We start from the raw sequence: 26,559 nt of genomic DNA, 5'->3' as shown, positions 1-26,559 counted from the left end.
CAGAAATGGAGACAAGGCAAATGAAGAGAACTAAACACCATTATAGCTGCTGTCTGCCTTTTCTGAAATACTGGGAAAGGTGTTTTACAGGAGACTTACTACATTCATAGAGCAAAATTAATTTGTATCAAGTACCCAACATGCATTCAGAAAAGACACATCAACAGAAACTGCCATTTCTAATTTGATCAATGAGGCCTTGACTGCAATAGACCAGAAGAAACATGTATCAACAATATTTATGGACCTCACAAAATCGTTTGATATTATAGACCACAACTTACTGCCTCAAAAATTGGAATATGTAGGAATTAGGGAACCGGCACATGTATGAGTGACATAATACAGGAAAAGCAGGTAGTAGCAATCACACATGAAGAAGATTGTATAACTAACATTCTAAAATAAAAGAAATTAAATACAGTGTGCACCATGGTTCTAGTTTGGGCCCATTGTTGTTCTTGATATTCATCAATGAGCAAGAGTCATTCAAAACTCCCAGAAATTTATAAAATTTGTGGATGACAAAACTGTATCAATCAAAGGTAAAACTACTACAGAACTATGATATGAAATGCAAAAACTGTTTTCCTTACCTATTGCGCTGTGTATTAGATTATACTATTATTTTCATGTATTGTATGGGTTTGCTTTATTCCACAGTATTACATACTTAAAATTATTTATGGTAATGAATCAATTTTACTGTAATGTACCATGTATTTGAAACTGTATATTAATGTACAAAATAAGCAATATTTTGTACCAATGTTTTGATGAACTGGATGCTTCATAAATAAATAAATGTATTAAATACTTTCATCAATTGGGCCATTATGCTTGTTGGGGTCCAGAATTTGACTTTAGATTTTTCGTGGTACTAATTTTTCTGAAGAAGATATTATTCTTCATTATTCAATTATGCTCTTAATTAATAACTGAATAAATTAACATAATTACAAATATGGCAACTTTTCTTGTAAGTAGGTGTACCACAGAGGTGGCACACAAAATGTTTTGGTAACATTTTGTACTTTGTTAACAAACAAAATTTAGCTAAAGAAAATTCTTGTTGAAACATTTAAATCTTTTGCTCCACTAAATTTTCACAATACAGGGTGTTTATAAATGAACATCGGGGTTTTAATGCTTTATAATATTTATTATATTTAACTTACAGTTATAAATGATATGTCAAATGAAAGATCAACTCCAACAGGTTTACCAAGAACCTTACAAATATCCAATGTGAGCACCATTTGTCACACGGCACACATCAAGTCTATAGCTGAGCTCTTCCCAAACATTGATAAATGTGTCTTCAGTGATTGTAGCAACAGCTGCTTCAATCCAGTTTCTTAATTCAGGGAGGTCTACTGGTAACAGAGGCCCATACACACGATCCTTGATGAAGCCCCAGAGGGAAAAAATCACATGGTGTTAGGTCGTGTGAACATGGAGGCCATGTAAAGCAATTCCTGTCATTTGGCCCCTAGTGGCCTATCCAGCGCTTGGGTACAGTGAAGTTCAACCAATTGCGTACTTCACTATTCCAGTGAGGTGGTGCACCATCTTGCTGGAAAATGAAGTTCTCTGCCTCATCTTCTTCCAACTGAGGGAAGAGCCATTGCTCTAGTGTATCAAGGTAAGAAGTGTCAGTTACAGTAGGTTCACCAAAAAAGAAAGGCCCACAAACTTTCCGCCATGATATGGCAAAAAAAAAAAAAAACAGACACTTTAGGGGAATCTCATTGTATTTTTACAACCTTGTGAGGATTTTCTGAGCCCTAGATGCGCACATTGTGAGTGTTAACATGTCCACTAAGGTGAAATGTCGATTCATCACTGAAGACAACATGATCCAGAAAATCTTCATCATCATGAAACAACATTTCGTTTGTGAAGGTCACACATAATCCATGGTCTGTCAGCTTTAGAGTCTGTAATAACTGTAAACAGTAAGAATGTAGTTGTATGCATTTTCTTAAAACTTTCCAAACAGTTGACACGGAAACTTGTAATTCACGACTAGCCTTCTGGACTGATTTATTTGGGCTACGAGTGAATGACTCTCTCACTCACTCAACAGCCTCTTCACTGACTCTTGGTCATCCTGTGCTCTTCCCTTTACAAAGGCAGCCAGCATCTTCAAATTGATGATACCATCTATGAATGTTGTTATCACTTGGAGGATCACAACCAAACTTCAGCTGGAATCCACATTGCACAGTAACTACATATTTGGTCTTTGCAAACTGCAAAACACAAAATGCTTTCTGTTCACTAGTCACCATCTTTGCTACTACTGCTGTCTAGCAGATTGCGGCAGAAACACTGCATGCTGTGCATGCGCACTGATGCCACACACAACTGTTTGAGTTGCTCTTTCATTTGACATATCATTTATAACTGTAAGTCTAATGTAAAAAATATTAAAAAGCATTAAAACCCCGATATTCATTTATAAGCACCCTGTACAGTTTATAAATTATAAAGTAATTATAATAATCATAAACTACCATAATCAGCATTTTGAAACTGACTGTGGTATACTTTATGCACAGTTTGCTGATGCAGTCTAAACATTTAATAATTATTAAATATTGAAACCTATATTATGCTAGGATAAATGTTGAACCATGATTTTTGGATGTTTTTGCCTCTTTTGTACTTAGTATTGATGACTTTGACTGTATTACAGACCTCCAGCATGCTGCTGGTGAAATAGATCAGCAACTTTTTCTTTATTGAAATAAATGATTGGAATTCCATCAAAAGTCATATTGAGAGGTATCTTCTATTTATTTATTTATGGCGATTAGGTTCGAACTTTATGTACATTTTTGAACCATCTGTCTATGTAAGTAATTAACACAGAGTCAAATATTCATGCTTGGAAACAGTCACAATAGACAGTTCAGAATGGCAACACAGGCAGTTCAAAACACAGTAAAAAAAACTATGCTGAACAGTACAGAGTTTTATTTTGAATGACATGTTGCCCTCTTAAAAATTTTGCATTGATGTTTATTTTATATGTTTTCTATTATAGTAGATGCACCAAACAGCTGCTTATAATAAGTAATATTTATTTATGAGAGACTGCTCAGTCTTTAATGCCATTTTCAAGGATGTCTAGCTTGATGTGATGTCCATATTACATCATTAGTGGACTGTCTTGTAACTGTCACTGTTATAATAAAATGGTAAATGATGTCAATATATTGAAAATAAAATGTTAATTATGATGTGACAGAAGTTTGGCAGTTCCACTCTTACGATGCTATATGTTTACATGTGTTTGACGGTTTACATATAGTGTTGGAACTGTCAAACTTCTGTCGCATCATAATTAATATTTTATTTTCAACATATTGTCATAATTTAACATCTTATTAAAACAGTGACAGTTCTAAGACAGTCCACTAATGATGTAATATGGATGTCACATCAATCTATACATACTTGAAAATGGCACAAAGCCAAAACAGTCTGTCGTAAATAAAGATTTCTTATTAGAAGCAGCTATTTGGTGCATCTACTATAATAATCATGTTGTTATCTGACATATATAAAGCTGCTTCCCCTAAAGAAGAAAAATTATATGTATATTTGTATTTGAACTCTTCATGTCATTTGAAAACGGTTGCTCAGAAATCTGCAAGGGTTCCACTTCCACTCACTGATGGGACAATCTCAGATGTATGAACATGTTTTCTGTCTGTATAGGTATGAGTCTTGCTGCCACAAAAACTAAATTACTAATATTTTGGTAGCTGGTGTAAACGAAACTGTTGAAAGAGACATTGAAGTACCATATGAGAAGTGTAAATTTACTACAAGAAATGTTATGACTTTCTATGCGAAAAATATAAATCTACTTAAAAAGCTATTGGAACTACCAAGTGGAACTGAGGTGAGATAAAGTTTGAAGGTCATAGCAGACACTTCAAAGAGACGATCACCATGATACAGAATTAAGAATAACAAGATGTGTAATACTTAACCAAAACTAATGTTGAACTGCGTTATGCTTTTTGTAATAGAGAAAAATTTGTTTATGCTTGAGTGATAGGAAGAGACAAAGGATTGTGCACGAAAGGTCCTTCTTCATTCTACTGATTTTTGTTGGAAACGATAACTAAGAACTTTGCATTACACCTGTTTATATTTTGCTCTGTTTAGTTTCACAGAAATGTATGTGTAAACAGATTTTTTGTATGCATTTTGTTTGAATCTTGCTAGTCTGAAACAGCTGCACTGTAATGAGTTGCACAGAAACAAATTTTCATTTACATGTACTCTGTAGTCTGTAGTCATTGTATTCCTAGTCTTTGTTGATGTATATAATTATTAGATTGGTCACAGTAATTTTTTGAATATGTAATTATTCACAATTTTTACTTCATTTCTTCTAGTAGTGTACAATTTTATTATGTACTTTGCAGAAATTTTCTATTTACATACATATTATAACAATATACATGGAATAATTATTTGCCTTGTGAGAAAGATACGAATTCTCCTAATCTTACTCTAATTATTGCTATTTGTGAATTAAATTTTCAAATGTTTTAAGTAAAAAAACTGCAGTATATAAATGCATATAAATAAGGTTTTCTTTAAAGGAAGAACATGTGGACATAACATTCCAGTTAAATTTATGTAATTTTTTAACTAAATGTTTTATTTTTAGGGAACTGTTTTCAGGAAATTATTTTCTTTAGATTTGTCAAAATTAAATACTGGGCAGTTCCATTATATTGCTATCCAAATTTTGATAATCGTACATGCTTGTAATGGAACTGATCAATGGCTCATTTCTTGATACAGTCATATAAGTGCATTAATTGACACATGGACATCCTTCAGAGACCATAAAAAATTTTGGCTCTTGATTATGATTCAATAAGATGTAGAGTGTTATTTCTCTTATGTACAAATATAAAGGAAAGGAAGGAAGGAAGAATGGAAGGAAGGAAGGTTGGGTTTAATGTCCCATCGGCATGGAGGTCATTAGAGATGGAGCATGAGCTCGAATTGTGTCAAGGATGGGGAAGGAAACTGGCTGTGTCCTTTTAAAACCAACCATCCCAGCATTTGACTGGAGCAATTTAGGGAAATAATGGAAAACCTAAATCTGGATGGCTGGATGTGAGTCCAGTGTGCTAACCACTGCGCCACCTCACTTGGTGTAAATATAAAAACTTTTAGTGACAAATTTTTGGATAATAATTTGAAAAGCGTGTAATGTGAATTTTGTAAAATATCAATGACATATAACTTTTACTTTTGATCATAAAGACCAAAAATATAAATAGAAACATCTTTGCATTGCGAGTTGAACATCTCTGGTCACTTCAGTCTAACTTTTTGGTATGAGTCACCACCTTTCTGAAATGCAGTATGGTATGTTAACACTGTTCTGTTCTGATCTGTAATGCTGTGCTCAGTACAGCAATGTGCCTTGTATTATTATGTGCACATTTCAAGTGCTTTACTATGCCAGTATTAAAGATTAATGGGGAGCAACTCAGCTGTACTATTACACATTTAGTGTGCTACAACTGGTATCATTCTTAGAAAAATATCATGTGTAATGTTAAAGACCAAATCCAAATCAATTATCACAAAAATTCTGTGAACCGTCTGGCAGAAGCATGGTGAGCAGGTATGGCATTCTGCTCACCATACTTCTGCCAGTGGTCAGCAGAATATATAGTTATATGATACACTGTACAAGACACATAACTGATGATTTTTTAACATAACAAACTTTAATCTGAAATATGTCTTCTTTCTTGCTCAAATTCTTAGACCATCCTTCATGAACTCTTCAAGCGAATATCAAAATTTCTGCACCAGTTTGTCATATACTGTTTCCAGTTGTTCTGAGTTGGTATTGAGTAGATCTTTTCCTTTTACTTTGTCACATATTTCCATACACATATGCTGTCAAGTTTGAGCTTTAAGTTTCAAATGATGGAAGGTAGCATAACATTATTTTGATTTCTGGTATTGTAACTGTACTGAAGCTGATTTTCTGCAAATAAATCAGCATTACAATGAACAAAGATAATCTTTTGGTAGAGGTACAGTGAAGGAGCACTTGGAATAGTTAGGTTTTTTGTAAGTGGGTGACATTATTTTCTTCAGTTTGCATTCTGCATATTTTTCATTAGACTCTTTAAGTGTTAATATACATGACATATTTTTTGGACTGCCTCAAAATATAGTTCCATACCCTACTACTACTCAAAGTTGGAATTTATTATGGAACCAGTACTTTATATAACTGATGAAGAGCAACAAGGTTCTGCAATATTTTGTTTCTAAAATTTATTCATGAGTAACCAAAAATCTGAGAAGCTTTTGGTAAAGCTGGAACATTCCATAAGTTTCAGCTAATTTAGAGAAACTTCAAGAAGACACCAGGAAAGAAATAAACAAGGTAACTACTTTCATTTCAAATAGTGGTTTATAATTATGTGCATTAATTTGCCTCCTTTTTTTCTTTTTTTTCCATATGCAATCCTGAATAATGCTCACCATTAAAGACTGCTAGAAAAACCAAAAATCATGATTTTAAAAAAAATTGTTGATAGGAAGATGTGACTAGAAGTGGTCTTCTTTACTCCTAAGTTATGGACCTATCAAATTTAACTCTAAAACAGCATGCAAAGGATGAATGAATAAATAAAATGTGCTATTGGTAATGACAACTGAGTTTCTGAGGTATAAAAACTTGTTTGAAGGATGAAAAACTTCTTATTCAGAATGCATGGATAGTGATTCCCAGATATAGTGAAGAATTTATAACTGACAGAGATTTTACATAGACTAAAATTACAAAATACTGTAACATTATTTAATTTACATAAATTTTTCTAATAAACTTTATTATTAGTAACATATTAAAAATTTTCTTACATTGTAACAAAGCTGCTCTGTTTTGGACTCTCTTGATCTCTTCCAGGAACATATGGCACAAACACTGATGTAGGAATTACATGATCAGGTACCACCTACAACAATAAATTCATTATTTACTGAAAATATAACCAGTGAAAGAGGAAAAAATCATTTAATTTTACTGATTTTCTTTAAAATAATGACATGAAAATAGTATCTGACAAGCCTGAAAAACCAGGTTTCAATCCTGACAGATTATGGGAATTACTGAGTATCCCTTGAAGTCCCACAATTTGCCCTACAACGTATATAAATTTCCTTCCTCCCCAATTGAGTTCTGTACCTCTTCATTAATTATTAAATCTGCCAACATACTCTTCAGTCACTCCGTATTTCAAAAGCTTTTATTCTTTTCCTGTCTGTATTGCTGATCATCCACAGTTTGTATCCATATATTAGGCCAACTCCAAGCAAATATTTGCAGAAAAGTTTTCTTTCATTTAAATTTATTATGTATGTCAATATATTGCTCTTTTTCGGAAATACTTTTCTTACTACTGACAGTCCGCATTTTACATGATCCAGTCATATTAATGTGACTACCGCATATGTTTGGCATCAATGTGCAGTACCCACTCACAGACCACAGGTGTCAGCACTAGCAGTGGACAGTATACAAAATCTGTCTGGGGAATGCAGAAAACAGTGCAGTCATTGTCATAGCACAGAAATGGAGTGACTTATCTGATGTCCAAAAGTTCATGATCATTGGCTTTTGGGTCAATGGCTAAATTTTTAAACTGTTCATGTGCTGCCATGGTTAAAGCATACCGTGCATGGCAAAATGGTGCTAACCAAAACTGGCACAGAGGCAACTGTGGTGCATCATGTGCCATAGAGGACAGGGGTGAATAATGGCTGTGGTTGATGTATATGGCCAATAGATATGCAACTGATGAGCAACTGACCACCCAGATGACCAAGGGGCTATGAACAGTGTCTTCTCAATGACCATTCAGTGAATGTTGCTGCATCTTGACCTTTGCAGCAGGTGTCTGGTTCACGCATCTATGTTGACTGCTGTTCATTGGTGACAAAGGCTGGAATTTGCATACCAATACCACGACTGGATTCCCACTGAGAGGCAACAAGGACCTTTCCAGATGGATCTCATTAGCATGAAATGTCTGAAATAAAACATCCTGCAGTTATCATTAGAAGGGTTCAGGCCAGAGGAGTGAGTGCTATGATTTGGAGAATGGGTTTGTGGCATTTCCTCGGTGATCTTGTGATTCTGGAAGGCGTATTGGATCAACACAAGTATGCATCTGTCCTTGTGGACCATGTCTGTGCAGTTTGTTTTTCCTCGACATGATGGCATCTTCTATCAGGACAATGCAATGTGCCACACAACTCACAGTTTATGTGCACGGTTTGAAGAGTGCCAGGATGGGTTTACCATATTCCCCTGGCCACCAAATACATTGGATTTAAACCCAATTGAGAATCTGTAGGACCATCTCAGTCAGGGTGTTCGTGCTGTGGATCTTCAACTGAGAGACCTAGTGCAGCTGGTCATGGCACTAAAGTCAGCGTCACTCCACACACGTCAGTACCTTCCATTACCTGATTGACTCTCTTCCTGCATATCTCAAAGCTGTCCATGCTGCAAAAGATGGTTATTCACGCTTTTGACAGGTGTTCACATTAATGCGATTGGGCAGTGTATCTCTCTGCTGTGGATTATATCAGTTATCTTGCTGCATGAACAGCAAAACTCATCTGTCAATTTAAGTATCTCATTTCGTAATCTAACTCTCTCAGCACAATCTGCCATAATTTTATCACACAATATTATCCTTCTTTTAATTTTATTGTTCATATTATGATCTCTTTTCAGGACACTATCTATTCTGTTCTATTGATCTACTAAGTCCTTTGCTGTCACAAAGAATTACAGAGGCTTTTCCAAACCTTCAAAATGTTTAGTTGCTCTCCCCTAACTTTAATTCCCATTTTTAAAAATCTATTAGGTTTACTTGAGTGTTTATACAGTGTACAGATTGAATAAAATCTCACACCCTTCTCAACTGCTACCTCCCTTTCACATACTTTGCTTCTTATAACTACAGTCTAGTTTCTAAACTTGTGGTAGATAACCTTCTGCTCTCTGTACGTTATCCACTTTGACTGCCATAACTGCAGTATGTTTCCTGAACAAGTTTTAGACAATCTTGGTCTTGTTTAGCACCAGAGCTGATACCAAATTTAATGATATAGTTCCATACCCTATCACCAGTTCAAAGATGTTGTGATATACTATTTTCCTGATGTTCATGCTGGCTGCATTGTGTAACATCATAATCGCATAATTGCAAATGCTAGGCTATTTAATTTATTAGCAAGTTACTGCATATGAGAGGCTCATGATAAGTTTTTATCTACCTGCATTCCTAGGAATTTCACATAGCTAGTTTCCTATAAATCATGGTTTTTGTGATTTAATTCAGTTAATAAAGTTTAAAATAAAATGAAGTAAGTTCTTTCCATGTTTATTTTTAACCCATTTAGATTAGACAAGTTATTTAATTTTTCTAGGGTATTTATTACAGTTTCAAGAATTTGGTCAGTAGTTTTAGTTTAAATGATTACATAGGCCTATGTGTCATTTTCATATAAAATTGAATGACAGTCAATACTGAGTAGTAGATCATTTATGTAAAACAGAAACATGATGTGACCCAAGACTGAACTTGGGGGACTCCCTGCAAAATGGTTTTCCATTCTGAAATAATATTTTCCTCTCTCTGATATTACAACCACCCTTTGTCATCCATAAGCTATGTAGGACCATAGCCATTCTAATTCAAAGCTTTTAAATTCACAAGTTTCCAATTTAGTGACTAGTAAGCTGTGGTTCACACTGTAAAATGTCTTTGATGGTTCATAAAAAAATTCTGTAGCATGCAGGGAGTTACCTAGAGAAGAGCTAGTTTTGTGTTCACATTCATTGATGGAAGCCACTGTATTTTTGCCTTTTAGGAACCCATACTTATTTTTAGATATTATGTTAAATTATTGTGCAAAACTTTGGATTTATTTTGTGACCACCTTCACAAATATTTTTGAGGGTGATGTAAGAAGAGGTTGTGTGATACATTCTTGTTTTGAATAGTAGTTAAACAACTGATACTTCAAAGTATCTGGGGAAAACATTTCTTCGCAAGACTGATTTACCACTGTAGATAATGGATGCACAATTATTTTAGGGATTGCTTTTAACACTTTGTTTGGTGTTCCACCCCACCCTGCCAATGTCACATTTTTTGGTGATAGTATTGCATTTTCTATATCTTTTGATGTAGTTAAGCTGAATTTATGAAAGGTTCACTTTCATATTGTTCAGTGCCAAAGAAATTGACCATATCTGTGTAATTTTTTGCACCATTGTTTGATTTATTTACATTTATAAACAATTCATTAAGCAACTATGACATTTGGGCAGTATTTACAATAGTTTTACCCTCTACCTTACTTTCATAAATATCATGACCACTAGCTGTAGTGCCTGTGCAGCTTTTATTACTGACCATAGGGCCTTTCACTTGTTTACATCTTACAAAATATGTTTTTCAATAATTATGCTGCCATTGCAGTCTTCTTAAAAATATCATTGTAATTTTTTCATAACACAGTTGGGACTTTTGTGTGTTTTAGTTCCCTGTGTAGCTATGTTTCTCGAGCACTATATGTTTTTATTCCTTTTGTAAACCACTTTACTTTATCAACTATTTTTATGGTACATAACAAAAGTAAATTTTTCATTAAAGACATGCAAGAACTTTTACAAGAATCTAGCAAAAAATTCAGAACTTAAAATAGGCTCTATTGGTACTGAGTTCTACAGTCCACTGCACCTTACTTAATCTATGATGGAAAAAATTCATATTTTTTTGTGCTGAACCATCATTAGTTGTTGGTTTTTAGAACAAGGTTCTATTATCTAGGTAACTCCATAAACATTGCGCAACAGCTACATCTACATGGATACTCCACAAATCACACTGAAGTGCCTGGCAGAGGTTCATTGAACAACCTTCACAATGAAACTTCCTGGCAGATTAAAACTGTGTGTCGGACCGAGACTCAAACTTGGGACCTTTGCCTTTCGCAGGCAAGTGCTCTGCAATCTGAGCTACCCAAGCACAGCTCACGCCCCATCCTCACAGCTTTACTTCTGCCAGTACCTCGTCTCCTACCTTCTAAACTTTTACAGAAGCTCTCCTGCAAGGTTCGCTGGCAGGTACTGGCAGAACTAAAGCTGTGAGGATGATGCGTGAGTCGTGCTTGGGTAGCTCAGATGGTAGAGCACTTGCCCATGAAAGGCAAAGGTCCCGAGTTCGAGTCTCGGACTGGCACACAGTTTTAATCTGCCAGGAAGTTTCATATCAGCACACACTCTGCTGCAGAGTGAAAATATCATTCTGGAACCTTCACAATAATTCTCTATTATTCCAATCTCAAACACTGAGCAGAAAAAACAAACACCTTTATCTTTCCATGCAATCTCTGCTTTCCCTAATTTTATTATGATGATTGTTTCTCCCTATGTAGGTCGGCATCAACAAAAAACTTAAGGAGAAAGTTGACAACTGAAAGTTGATGAGAAGGCTTCCTTTACCAGGATACAGATCATCTGGCTGTTTCTCAAGGAGCTCCTTGTGGGCTGGGGGAGTAGCTATGTATGTAAAAAACTGTATTCCATTTGAGTCCATAGATGTATCACAACACTGCACTGAACAGATATTTGAATGTTCTGTAGGGGCAGTTGAATTTAGTGAAACTAAACTTCTACTTGTTCTTGTTTGTAGGTCCCCTAACTCCAACTTCAGAGCATTTCTGCTCAAGTTAGAGAGGGTTCTTGATTCACTTTGTAGGAAGTACCAGAAATTAATTATATGTGGTGACTTCAATATTAATTTTGTATATGATGGTGCAAGAAAAAGGATGTTGGTAGATCTCCTAAATTCATGTGATCTGATGCAAACTGTGCTCTTTCCAACTAGGTTGCATGGGAACAGTAGCACAGCCATAGACAATATTTTTATTCATTCTTCATTACTAGATGGGCATTCCATTAGTAAAACCATGAATGGCCTTTCAGACCATAATGCACAAATTTTAACACTAAAAGGCTTTTGTACTCAAAACATTGTCACATTTAATTACAAACTATATAGGAAAGTTAACCCAACAGCAATAGAGAGTTTTTTAAACCTTCTCAAGGAACAATAGTGGCAGGACGTTTATAGTGCCGATAACATAGATGATAAATACAATGCTTTCCTTAACACATTGCTCATGCTCTTTGAGAGTTGCTTTCCGTTAGAACGTTCTAAACAGGGTACTAGCAGTAATAGGCAGCCCAGGCGGCTGACTAGTGGGGTAAGGATATCTTGTAAAACACAATTAAGCTACAGTAGCCCATTACAAACAGTATTGTAAGGTGCTTAAAAATGTTATTAGGAAGGCAAGAGTGTGTGGTATACAAATAGAATAGGTAATTCACAGGACAAAATTAAAACCATATGGTCACTTGTGAAGGAAGTATCTGGTCAGCAGCACAAGGTTGAGTATATAAAGTCAGTTCATATTAAAAATATTTCTGTTACTGATAAATCAGATATATGTAAAGTATTTAACAATCATTTTGTGAGCATTGCCAGTTAATTAAATAAAAATTTAGTTTCTACAGGAAGTCATGTAAGTTTCTTGGCAAATGCCTTTCCGAGATTGATGTGTGAAATACTCCTCTGTGATACAGACAAGAGGGAGATTGAGTCAATAATTAAATCACTGAAGACTAAGGACTCTCATGGTTATGATGGAGTGTCTAGCAGAATATTAAAGTACTGTGCTGTACATGTTAGCCCAGTATTTAACCATATTTGTAATTTTTGCTTTAGGAATGGTCAGTTTCCAGAGCGATTAAAGTACTCAGTAGTAAAGCCGCTTTATAAAAATTGGGAAAGGTATAATGCAGATAATTTTAGACCTATTTCTATGCCATCAGTGTTTGCAAAAGTTATTGAAAAGGCTGTGTATGTAAGGATAATTGATTATTTCATACCACACGATTTCCTATCAAATGTGCAGTTCGGCTTTAGAAGTCGTTTAACAACTGAAAATGCTATATTCTCTTTTCTCTGTGAGGTACTGGATGGATTAAACAAAAGGTTTCGAATGCTTGGCGTATTTTTTTTGTTTAACTAAGGCATTTGATTGTGTTTATCACAAAATATTGCTCCAGAAGTTGGACCTTTACGGAATATGGGGAGGGGCTCACAATTGGTTCACCTCTTACTTTAGCAACAGGCAGCAAAAGGTCATTATTCACAACGTTGACAATGGCTGTGAGTGGGGTACTATCAAATGGGGGGTGCCCCAGGGATCAGTTCAAATCAAATGGCTCTAAGCACTATGGTACTTAACATCTATGGTCATCAGTCCCCTAGAACTTAGAACTACTTAAACCTAACTAACCTAAGGACATCACAAAACACCCAGCCATCACGAGGCAGAGAAAATCCCTGACCCCGCTGGGAATCGAACCCGGGAACCCGGGCGTGGGAAGCGAGAATGCTACCACACGGCAACGAGATGCGGGCCCAGGGATCAGTGTTGGGGCCACTCCTGTTCCTTATTTATATAAATGATATGCCCTCTAGTATTATGGGTAACTCTAAAATATTTCTGTTTGTTGATGACACTAGCTTGGTAGTAAAGGATGTTGTGTGCAACATTGGCTCAGTTTCAAATAGTGCTGTCCATTACCTAAGTTCATGGCTTGTAGAAAATAAACTAACACTAAATCACAGTAAGACTCAGTTTTTACAGTTTATAACACACAATTCAACAAAACCTAACGTTTTAATTTCACAGAATGAGCATATAATTAGTGAAACTGAACAGTTCAGATTCCCAGGTGTTCAGATAGATAGTAAGCTGTCAAAGAAAGCTCACATTCAGGATCTCATTCAAAGGCTTAATAATGCCATTTTTACTATTTGAACAGTATGAGAAGTGAGTAATCATTCGACATGAAAATTAGTCTACTTTGCTTATTTTCATTCGCTTATGTCATATGGTATTATATTTTGGGGCAACTCTTCCCATTCTAAAAGGTTATTTTTGGCTCAGAGATGGGGGGTTTGGTCAAAAAGTGGTGTAAGTTCATGAACCTCTTGTCAACTCCTTTTCACGAGTGTGGGTATTTTGACATTGGCCTCTCAATATATATATTTCTTACTGTCATTTCTTGTTAACAATATTAGCTTATTCCCAAGAATAAGCAGCTTTCACTCAGTTAATACTCGGCAAAAATCAAACCTGCATTTGGATTGGATTTCCTTAACTCTTGTGTGAGAAGGTGTGCACTACCCTGCTGCATCCATTTTCAATAAGCTACCAGTTGAATTAAAAAATCTTAGCAGTAATCCATACACTTTTAAATCGAAACTGAAGAGTTTCCTCATGGGTCACTCCTCCTATTCTATCGAGGAGTTCCTTGAAAAATTAAGCTCATTCTTATTGTACTGTTGATTGCGATTACTTAAACTTATGGAGTGACTTTTTCCAGGTTCATAAACATTTATTTTTATCTATTATTACTTTTATGTTGTAATTTCATGTACTGACACATTCCATGACCTTGGAGATTTGCTCCTCAATTTGATCCTATGGAACTTGACGCGTTAAAAAAAAAAAAAAAAAAAAAAAAAAAACTGCCCCAATGAAAAATCCTTTGTTCTAACGAAATCCACCCCAAATCCTGTATCATGTCAGTGACACTCTATCCCCTATTTTGTGATAATACAAAATATGCTGCCCTTCTTTGAACTATCTTAATGTACCCTGTTAGTCCCATCTGGCAATAATCTCAGACCATGCAGCAGTATTCCAAAAGAGGATGGACAAGTGTAGTGTAGGCAGTCTCTTTAGTTGATTTGTTATATTTTCTAAGTGTCCTGCCCATGAAGTGCAGTCTTTGATATTCTTTCCCCCACAACATGTACTATGTTTTCTTTCCTATTTAAGTTGTTCATAATTGTAATTTCTAGATATTTTGTTGAATTTATGACCTTAACATTTGACTGATTCATTGTGTAACCAAAGTTAAATGGATTCCTCTTAGCACTCATGTGGATGACCATACACTTTTCATTATTTAGGGTCAATTGCCAACTTTGGTGCCTTACAGTTATCTTTTCTAAATTGTTTTGATCTTCTGATGACTAGTACAGCCATCAGAAGTCTAGTAAAGTTTACTGGACAATAAATGATAGCATCATCTGTAAACAACCTAAGACTGCTGCTCAAACTGTCTCCTAACTCATTTATACAGATTGGGAACGGCAGAGGGCCTATAACACTACCTTGGGGAATGCCATAAATCACTTCCGTTTTACTAATGATTTTCTGACAGTTGCTATGAACTGTCACCCCTCTGACAGGAAATCATGAATCCAGTTATGTAACTGAGATGATACTCCATAAGCAGACAACTTCGTTACAAGCCACTCGTGTGCCACAGTGTCAAAAGCCACCTAGAAATCAGAAATATAGAATCAATTTCAAATCACTTATCAATAGCACTCAGCACTATTTGAACACATTATATGTTCCAAAATCCTGCTGCATATTAATGTTAATGATATGGGCCTGTAATTTAGTGGATTACTCCTACTACCTTTCTTGAATATTGGTGTGACTTGTGTAAGTATCCAGTCTTTGGGTATGGATCTTTTGTCAAGCAAGCAATTGTATATGATTATTAAGTATGGAGCTATTGCATCAGCATGCTCTGAAAGGAACATAATTGGTATACAGTCTGGACCTGAAGGGATTTAAGTTGCTTCAGTACTCCGAGGATATATACTTCTAAGTTATTCATGTTGGCAGCTGTTCTTGATTTGAATTATGGAATATTTACTTCGTGTTCTTTGGTGAAGGAATTTCAGAAGACTGTGTTTAGTAATTCTGCTTTGGCACCACTGTCGTCGATACTATTTACATTGCTACCATGTGGAGAGTGTATTATTGTGGCTTGCTGCTAGCATATTTTTCAAATGACCAGAATATCTTTGGATTTTCTGCTAGGTTTCAAACCAAAGTTTCTATGTAGAAACTTTGTCTTGAAACCTGGCAGAAAATCCAGACAGATTCTGATCATATGCAGAGCATGCTAGTGGCAAGACAGAACCGGTGCCTTCTCTGTGTGATCGCAATGGAAATACTATTGACGACAGTGCTGCCAAAGCAGAATTACTAAACACGGCCTTCTGAAATTCCTTCAACAGGGAAGATGAAGAAAATATTCCAGAGTTCGAATCCAGAACAGCTGCCAAACCCTAATTTACACAAGTAAAATAAGTAAAATTAGTATTGAAATGCAATTAAAACTCATGTCAATGAATTTTGTCAAACTGTCGTAAACCTGTGTTGAAATTAGGGCCTATTATGACTCTGTTCCTGATTTATTTTTTAAATTGCTGGAATATACACTGGAATTCTGATAAAAAGTTTCCTTTTATTATTTTCATAACAGGAATTCTTTACACAGATACAATTATAATATTTTGTCTTTCCTCTAAGTAGCACCTTTCTTACATACATTAAGTTGATAGGAGTTATGTCTTGCTTTACTTTCCATTTGCCAGTGGCCTTGCCACAGTGGTAATGCTGGTTCCCATCATATCACCAAAGTAAAGCACTGTCGGGCTTGGCTAGTACTTGGGTGGGTGACTGTCAAGTTTACCAGATGAGGTTGACAAATGGGGTGTCCTCAGCCCTTGCGAGGCAAACTGAAGAGCTACTTTATTCAGAAGTAGAGAAGTAATGTCTCCAGTCACAATAGCTGACAACAGCTGGGAGAGTAATGTGCTCACCACATGTCCTACCATATCTGCATCCAACAAGGCCTGTAGGCTGAGGATGACAGGGTGGACAGTCATTATCATTGGGCCTTCAAGTTCTGTTCAGATGGAGAAATTTTAATTTACATTCCATTCACCTCTCCACAAGCACATAGGATTAACTTGCGGATTACATTACTCCTACAAAATTTACTGGCAACATGTAAATATCCAAGGATATTTGAGATTTTTATACTGTCCTCCATAGGCCAATGTTCATTGATGCAAACAGCTTATGTATTTATCCTTTCTGTCAGAGTGATTTGCGAGTTGTTAATTTTTGTTCCTCTGCGAAGTTGGTAGTATGTTAGCCTTCAGAGCATTAGTAAAGTATTTTTACTTCTTTGAATATTTTGAAGGACATCTGTTAAGATTGCTTGTATTTTTTACATTTTATTGTTTGCTAATTTTTACACCCCATCTCTGTATGCTAGTTTCTCTTATCAGTATGATATTACAAATATCACTGTACAGATTGTTTATTCTAGGCAAGCCCAACTTGTTTGTATGTAGCCCGTCTTGTCCTAAAGCTAAACATTCGTTGGCCTCATTAGTAGTTCCAAGAGCACGACATGCATTGTTGTGCTACTTGCTTTATGTCTTTTTTGAGATATTCTTCTTTAGAACATTAGGTAAAATTTTACGTGAAACCAGTTAAGTGCAGAATCCATGCAAATTTGCACATTTATTTATATCCTAAGCTATTTAATGTCTTTCAAACCAGTACTGTATTTGAAAAGGAAGTGACAAAGGTAATAAAAAAAGTTAAAGGCAAAAAAGACATCATGAAATTCCAAACTATCTAATCAAGCAGGTGACAGCAGAAATTATTGTACCACTATTGGATAGTGTCAACTTCTTATTCCAAGAACGAGCATTTCCTGATCAACTTAAATTAATTAAAGTAGTATCTGCACAAAAAATGAGAAAGTATGATGAGCCCAACAATCAAAGACCAGTAGCTTTAGTATCGTTCTTCTCAAAAATATTGCAAATGCTAATGCTCAACAGACTTCCTGCTTTCCTGGAAAGGCTTAATGTAATAACTGCAGCACAGCATGGATTTTGGTATCCTATTTGTGGACATGCAGCAGACTGGATAACATTGTAGCTTAGTAACAGGAGGCAATAAGTAACCAATGAAAACATAAACAGATCAGAAATTATAAGCATTATCAGAAATTATAAGCATTAAGTATGGTCTGTTTCAAGTATCTGTAACAGGACCTATCCCATTTAGTGAATCTGTAAATAATGTACAAACATATGACAATGAATGCACATGATATGACTGCACTAAATGTTGCCAACAATTTTGATGCACTTGAGAAAAACATTTTCATATCAGTCAGTAACAGAGCACAATTCCGCATGGAAAACAGCTTTAATCTGAAGAAAACGCTATGTGCATGGTTTTCAGCAATAAACAAACACAATAAACAAGGTTTTTTGTGGTGAAAATAGAGTGGAAGAAGTAGCTTCAGTTAACTACAGGCCTATCTCAATCTCAGCCTGCTTTCCTAAAGTTTTTGAAAAAAATAATGTACCAAAAACTAATGGACTTCATTTGGAAAAAAAAATTTAAAAAAAAATTTACTAAGTTTAGCTCAACATGGGTTCAGAAGCAACAGATCTACTGAAACTTCAACTGCAGTATATGATTGTATAAATACGCTATTAGAACTGTTAGATAAAAAAACAACCCATAACAGACATATTTCTGGACCTCTCAAAGGTTTTGACACTGTTGACCACAAAATATTGCTGGAAAAAATAGAACACTATGGTATCAGAGGAATTGCAAACAATTGGTTTGCTTCATTCCTAACCAATCAGATGCAGAGTGTCAGCATGAAATATACTAATAGACAAACTAACTCAATAACCAAAATTCTATTGAGTAACAAAACTGTAAAGCAAGGTGTACTACAGGGCTCAGTATTGAGACCTCTACTTTCCCTCCCGTATATTAATGACTTGAGCATGAATGTAGATGCACAAAAAACAGTTATATTTGTTGATGACACAACCGTACTCTTCAAAGGAGAGAATACAGAGGCTGTGCAAAAAGCTGTGATCTTGCTCACTGAACGACTCAGCAACTGGGCTAAAATCAACAGATTAACTATCAACACCAAAAAGACAGCTTCCATGAACTTTCACACAACACAAAATGCAAATTCCTCTCAGCCACGTGTCACTGTAAATAACCAGCCAATAGATACTGACACTGTTTTCAAATTCGTGTGTCTGTGTGTTCAAGATGAAATGGAATACACATACTGGAAAGGTAAATGCCAGAATTAGTACTGGCTGTTATGGATTGAGTGTACTGAAATCATGTGCTAGCCTGAAAACATTAACCAGTGCATACTACACTTACACCTAAAATATGGTGTGATATTCTGGGGAAATTCTCCAACTGCCCTGAGCACATTCAAAATCCAGAAGAGAGCAATGAGGATTATTACTGGGAGCAAACCCAGAGACTCCTGCAAACCCATCTTCAGAACATTGTAAATCCTTACACTGCCTTGTCTATACATTCCTGAGACTCTAAAATTTTTCAGAAACCACATAGTGCCAACTGACTCCAGAGTTATAAAAAATAATGAAATACATAAACACAACACCAGGAAAAACTCAAATCTGCATGTTTTATGTACAAACACTCAACTGTGTAAAAAGGGAGCTTTCCACATGGGCCTCCAACTGTTCAATAATCTTCCCACTAGTATTAAGTCCATCGAAGACAACATAAAATTTAGCAAAGGCGTGAAGTCATATTTGTTGTGTCACTGTTTTTACTCTATAAATGAATACCTAGAATAGTAATCTTGCTATTTATGTTAAACTGAAAACATTGAACAATCTTTGCAATATAATACATTAGGATACTATATGTTAATATATGTTAACATGTTAACTGATATTTTGTGACATCTGTAACACACTATGTACCATCGGATCACATGGAATAAATAAGTAAATAAAGGTGCAACAATAGATAGTGGACTAAACTGGAAACATCAGATAAATGCCATTTCCAATAAGCTAAGCTCAGTGATATTTACAATGAAACATCTGCTTCAGAATGTGTATCAAGGCCACTAGCCATATATGCAACATAGGATCACAGTATGGAGAACTCTATAATTATAGAAATGAGAAGAATATTCATACAGCAGAAAAAAGTCATTTGGAATATAGTAAAAAAGTAGCATAAAGAATCTTTTAGAAATTATTTCAGAGATCTTAATATTTTGATGTTTCTATCACTGTATAGGTTCAGGATCATTGTGGCAATATTATACGAGCCCACAAAAATGGAGACCAATGAGACTATTCATCCCCATAGCACAAAGAGCAGAAAACAATTTCAGTGCCTTTCACATAGACCACAAATTTTTGAAAAAGGCTCCCAGTGCTCTGGTATCAAGTTAATACAAGCACTGCAAAATTGAGAAGACATTCCCAGCAAAACTAATAAATTCTAATGGAAGAAGAATTCTATAATGTAGCTGAGTATACGAGCTGACAATGAACAAAAGTTCAACCTGTAAGTGATAAATTTTATGTACAACATTAGGAGAAACTACTATTACAAAGTAAACTAGAAGGAGAACCACTTATGGGCAGCTAAAGATAGTATTATGTCACAAAATTGTAGTTTTTAAACTCTGGCAACATAGATCATTATGTATTGGGTAACTTTATGTATTATAAAATATTATGTATTGTGAATCTTTCTGTATAAGGTGACATTATCTATTGTAAAAGATTATGATAGCAAATCATTATGTATTATGAGCAGCCTATACTATCCAAGTCATTACATGTGTTTACTGTGTAAGCATTTATATGAGGGCATACTGAAAATTAATGCCCCCGAAATTTGTATGTGAAAATTCTTAAAGCTTTTTGAATAAAATAAATATTATTACCATCTACACCTGTGTGCTGTAATTGAGTTATGAATTCGAAGAGCTCATCCACACATGGGGCACCCTCTCCTTCAGCATGAGAATGCAAGACCACACACGAGCACTGCGGCATCTGCAACAATCCAACGCCTTGCATTCACTGACATTGGTCATCCTCCATACAGTCCTGACTGGGTACCACCCGAAATTCATCTGTTTCCCAAACTAAAGAATGCTTTCGAGGACTTCTCTTTGACAGTGATGAAGCAGTGCAAGCAGAGGTGAGGTTCTGCCTCTGTCAATAAAATTAGTCACTCTACAGTGATGCGATAATGGTATCAACAAATTGGTCTCTCGTAGACAGCAATGTTTCATCACCTGGGTGTCTACATTGTGAAATAAATAGATATGGTAGATATGAAGAATAAAGATGTAGAATGTTAATTGTGGTTGTTCTATCTAAAAGGATTAAAAGTTTTCACACAAATACTGCAGAGGCATAGGTGTCTGCAAGGAGGGGCAAGAGCTGGCACTTGCCCCCTCCTGGAATCTGGGGGGGTAAAGATTTTTTATTCATTAGAAAATTCTCACACATTTCTAGAAATGATTGTCTGTGACATTACTAAACTGTATATTTCGAACTACATAGAGAAATGGGCAATACTGTGATTTAGCAGTTACTGTATAATTAGGATTTGTTTGGTTGTCAAGTTGTTCATGGAATACTATGCTCTTTCCTCAGCATGGCAGCAGTTTTTGCACTGTCCAGTAGTGTAGACGAATGGAAACCTTTAAAGAAGAGAGCCAAAACAGTAGACCACAGTCTTTCTTCTGTCACTTCTATGAATATTTTATATCAAGATGTAGAAAAGGATCAGTCAAACTTCCAGGCATGTGAATTTGACAAAAGTTGACAGACATCATAATCATGACTGCAGTATATCTGCCCGACACCCATCCTGAATCCACATAAGAATGCTCCCTTACATTTCTATACAATGTAATCACAACAGGAGTTTACCATTTATCTGTGGACAAACATGAAACATGAAGATTTGCTTCTGTTTTACATGTCAAAGTAATTGCATTAGGCTCTGAAGAACATGGCCATGCTGTTCATCAATGGACTCAACATCAACTGAAAAAGAGTGAAAAAAATTGCGAAATTGAATGATCAAAAAGATATTCTTTCCAGGAATTGGATTTTGTCTGACTCTTTGGGGTGCAATGTGATGCAACATATAACCACAGAGTTCGCGAATTCTGCAGTCCAGCTGGCATAACTGACAATAAATTTTGGAAATGAGAACTACTTTGGTTTAGTGCTAGGTTGCTAAAAAGCCCATTATATGAACCAATTTCAAAGTGGTTTTGTGAGGTTTCCCCACAATTATCAAGTCAAATGCTAGCCGTGGGTCACACTTTACCCAATGAACTCAAAACATTTGCCTTGAAAACACATTTTGCTCAATGTTTTTATTACACCCATCATCATCAGATACTAAAGACAATGTCTTGTTGGTGTAGCCATTCTTCTCTGTCCATTACCATTCATTGTAGTTGCTGGAATTCATTCTACTGATATCACTTCATAACGTGTGTGTTCTAGGTCTGCTTCTTGATTTTGTTACCAGTATTTTTACTTCCAAGAAGTACTTGTTCACCAGATTTTCTTTCAGTTCACAATGTTTTTGTGGTTCTTCTCTATATCCACCTCTCTATTGCTTCTGTTTTTTCCCCTTTTCTTGTATCCCAAGAATCCACCCTTCTCAACTGTAGCTTAAATTTCCCAAGTAAATTTTTTGATGAACTTCTTTCTTTTTTGCCTATTAAGGTGGGTTGCTGGTTAACAAATTACTCTATTTCAGAACGCTTGTTTACTCTCTGAAATTAATTATACAGAGGTGTCCTATAAAGCTGTACACCTCAAATATCAATTAATCATCTCTAGTTGAATTGCTTGTGAAATAGAAACACTGTCTTGAAAGTTGGCTGCACTGGACTTTATCAGAAGGTTGAGTACAGCTGTTTGTTCATGCATCAGTTGTTATAAGAAGCTTGTATTGTTGAGTTGTTATGGAAATGGGGCAGTTTGCATTAGAACAGCAAATTGATATTGTGGAGTGTTACATAAAGACAGGCTCTATCAAGAAATGTAAAATAAAAAAATGTTTCAAGTGATGTATCTTGGTAGGGAGCTCCTCACAACCAGCACTATCCAATATTTCTACAAGAAATGGAGGGCTGTAGGATCCATTCATAATGTGCAGAGCAGTAGGTGACCAACAGTCCCTGAAACTAAAGACCGAATTCACATGGACAATACAAGAAGTCCCTGGAAGTTGGTAAGGAGCTTATCACAGCAGGTTTGTGTGTCCCATTCATCATGCCACCATTCTTAAAAGATATGAAATTAAAAGCCTATTGTGTGAGTGTAGTGCAAGAGCTGAAATTTGAGGAACTGGAAAAATGAATTCATTATTGTAACTAGCTGTTAACATCAGCTGCTAACATTTACTTGGACCTCTTTCCTTACTTCCTGTCAGATGAAGTCTATTTTTATTTGTCAGGTTATGTAAACTCTCAGAATTGCTGATAGGGTCACAGGAAAACTCACATATTCTGCATGAAGAATCTCTCCACTCAGAGAAGATAGATGTTTGGTGTGAATTGTCCAACATGCGCATGGTTGGACCCATATTTTTCAATTGCAGCTTAAACAATGCCAGATATATAGAGGTCTTTGACTCTTTCTGTGCACAATTAACAGATGTAGAGAAGCTGTATGCAGCATTTCAACAAGATGGAGGAATCACTCACACATCCAACCAAAGTATGGCTCATATCGCCAATGTTTTCCCTCAAGATAGACTTGTCAGTAGAGGCCTCTGGCCTCTACAGTCCCCAGCTTAACACTGTATGATTTTTATTTATGGGGCACACTAAAAAGCAAAGTGTATGCTGGCAATCCTCACTCAATAGATGACCTTAAACCAAACATTACTAGAGAACTTGATAAAATCATACCTGCAGATTACATCATGTTGCTGGCAATGTCATCACATAAAGTCAGAGATGCCTGGATGCCCATGGCCCTCTCTTTCAGCAACTCTCATAAACAGGTAAATACATGTTTCTAACATTATTATTCTCTAGTCATTTTTTGTTAGTTCATTGTTATTATTCTCAGATGTTAGGCATACCAATTTTATGTAAGATACCCTACACTTCTGTTATCTAATACTGTACTATCTAAGTACCAAAATTCAAGTATTTACATTATCATTTTACTTACACTCTTTCTGTTTTCCTTCACTTGTCTGTTCAATTTATCTGTCATTATTATTTTAGTCCTGTTTGTGTTTATTTTCAGTTTGTGCATTGTAGAGTACATCCTCCTCAGAATCTGCTAAGACTATTATCATTGAGTCACAGTCAGGATTTTTGTTATGATTTAGTTCCCTGACTAGCTATCCTTCTTGAGCACTAGATGTTTTTATTCCTTTTGTAAACTTGTGAAAATCCTGACATGTCATTCTTGGATCATCATTCGTTCTAATATTCACTGAATCATTCGCATAATAAATGGAAATTTTACAGTTGTGCCACCTCTTGGAATAATTTCTGCACACTCCTTTGTTTGGAGGCATTAATTTTCAGAATGTTCTCATGTGTAAGTATATTTTCTACACTGTACATATCATGATATGCCCTTTGCTACAAGTACCTACACAGTTGTGCAAAAGGTAATTTACAGAACAAAAAACTCACTATTACAGTCACTTCCAGTACCAGTATTTCCTTTATGTGTGAGTAAAATCACACACATCAGATAAATTCTCCTCAAAAACTTAGGTCCAAACATGTCTTATTGAATGCTAAACATGTTTTTCATATCAATTGGATTACAACTCATGCATGTGTCATGATATATAGTGCATTTTCGGATGTTATGAGCTGCAAAATTCATGTTTTGCGCTGTAGCATCAGTTGTAATTAATGTGGTAGCAGAGGTCAAAGAGAACTCACTGATATTCACATTCCCCTAACTAACAAGTTTGAGGACCTGTCTTGCACTGAAACTGAAACCAAGAGGGTAAAATTCACTTCACCTACACCTGCTGCATCCTGTGTCTAGACAGGGCAAATGCAAAAAAGTAAGATTCTATTAATCACCTTCAGTTCAAGCATAAGGGAAATGGCAGCAAAGGATGTGAAAGAACATCATAGGATGTCAATGTGTATGCGTTCGGGTTTCATTTAAAGGGTTTAAAATGCTATTTTGGCAGCCATTGTGGAAACAAGGTCTCTACATCTACATCTACATCTACATCCATACTCCACAAGCCACCTGACGGTGTGTGGCAAAGGGTACCTTGAGTACCTCTATCGGTTTTCCCTTCTATTCCAGTCTCGTATTGTTCGTGGAAAGAAAGATTGTCGGTATGCCTCTGTGTGGGCTCTAATCTCTCTGATTTTATCCTCATGATCTCTTCACGAGCTATACGTAGGAGGGAGCAATATACTGCTTGACTCCTCAGTGAAGGTATTGTGGGGCGGCGGGTGGAAAAATAAATATTTATGTGTTTCTTTTGTATTGCTGTTCTCAACACAGGCTCTCTAACTACAATGTTGGCAACCAGAAAGTGATTAGCAAAAATGTGATGCCTGCAATTAAAGTTCACTGTGCCCACTCTGATGGAGAAAAAGTTATTGATTATTGAAGTTCATTACTCTGAGGATTTAGGATGATGTCTGGGATTCATAGAAAATGCAGTTTACTACAACAATTTTCACTATATTCTGAAAACAATAAAGCATAAAATTACAGACAAATGATTACCCATATCAGCTATTGTACTGTCAGAGCTGTTCAGAGTCTATTGTGTGGATCCTATTATCCCTAGATAACGAAACTGTTCAATAACCATTACTGATGTAAATGTTCAAATCGAATGCTCACCAAAATTTGATGTTAATACTCATCAAACACCATGCTAGTAATGGTAGAAAGTCTGTCCTGCAGCGACACGTGAAAATACGACATACACACACTGAGAAGAAATCACTGGAGTCATTCTGCAATTAACTCTTTACCCCAGTGTGAACTCATTGTTACGTCCATACCGAGTTATATAACATGGGATCCAAGGCTGTTCTTTGCAACTGCCCAAACGTGATGCGGCTTCCAATATGGAGTGCGCTCTGATACGAATCTAGAAGAGAACTGGGGCATTATTCTAGATTGCATGTTCTTGTTTATATAGCCACGGTGTGGACCGCCAAAGGAACAGCCGACAACATTTGCCTTACTGACTAACTGCTGGGCTAGCAAAACACCGCTTCAAGATACTAAATAATTAATTGCTTCAGTTGCTGAAGGCCAATGAAGCTCTCGAGTTAATTGTGCAATCAGCAGACAGGCAAGTATCTGTAATAAAATTCTAATGTGGCTAGGTTAAATACTTTAGGTGAGAGAATTATTTTAGTTGTACTGCACGCAATAGATGAGCTCTGAACTTGTCCTTTGGAGAGACGCTACAGCTATAGTTTTATAGCTACCTTTTTGAAACTTCTCACATCTTTGTTATTATAGCATATCTCCCTTCTACCTAAATCTAAACATCCTGGCTTTATCTAATCACTTACTTAATCTATCTTGCTTCTGAACTTTTAGGACACAAAAACAGAAAATCATGAATGTCAACCAAAATATTACTTTGTGAGATACAGCATGCTGTTTCCATTAA

The 26,559-nt window shown here is 35.8% G+C and overlaps 1 protein-coding gene across 2 annotated transcripts in view; it reads right to left on the bottom strand.

Moving 5' to 3' along the window:
* LOC126469753 (sodium-coupled neutral amino acid transporter 9-like) overlaps positions 1-26,559 on the bottom strand; it is a 370,196-nt gene that overhangs the window by 80,704 nt on the left and 262,933 nt on the right. For both annotated transcript variants that reach the window (XM_050096967.1, XM_050096968.1), the window contains exon 4: positions 6,931-7,025. In XM_050096967.1, coding sequence (XP_049952924.1) covers positions 6,931-7,025 — 95 coding nt within the window. The remainder of the gene's footprint in view (positions 1-6,930; positions 7,026-26,559) is intronic.

This window comes from Schistocerca serialis, chromosome 3 (genome assembly GCF_023864345.2).
Source record: "Schistocerca serialis cubense isolate TAMUIC-IGC-003099 chromosome 3, iqSchSeri2.2, whole genome shotgun sequence".
Classification (NCBI taxonomy): domain Eukaryota; kingdom Metazoa; phylum Arthropoda; class Insecta; order Orthoptera; family Acrididae; genus Schistocerca; species Schistocerca serialis.
Note: the sequence above shows the minus strand (reverse complement) of the source record. Positions and strands in the feature narration are given on the sequence as shown.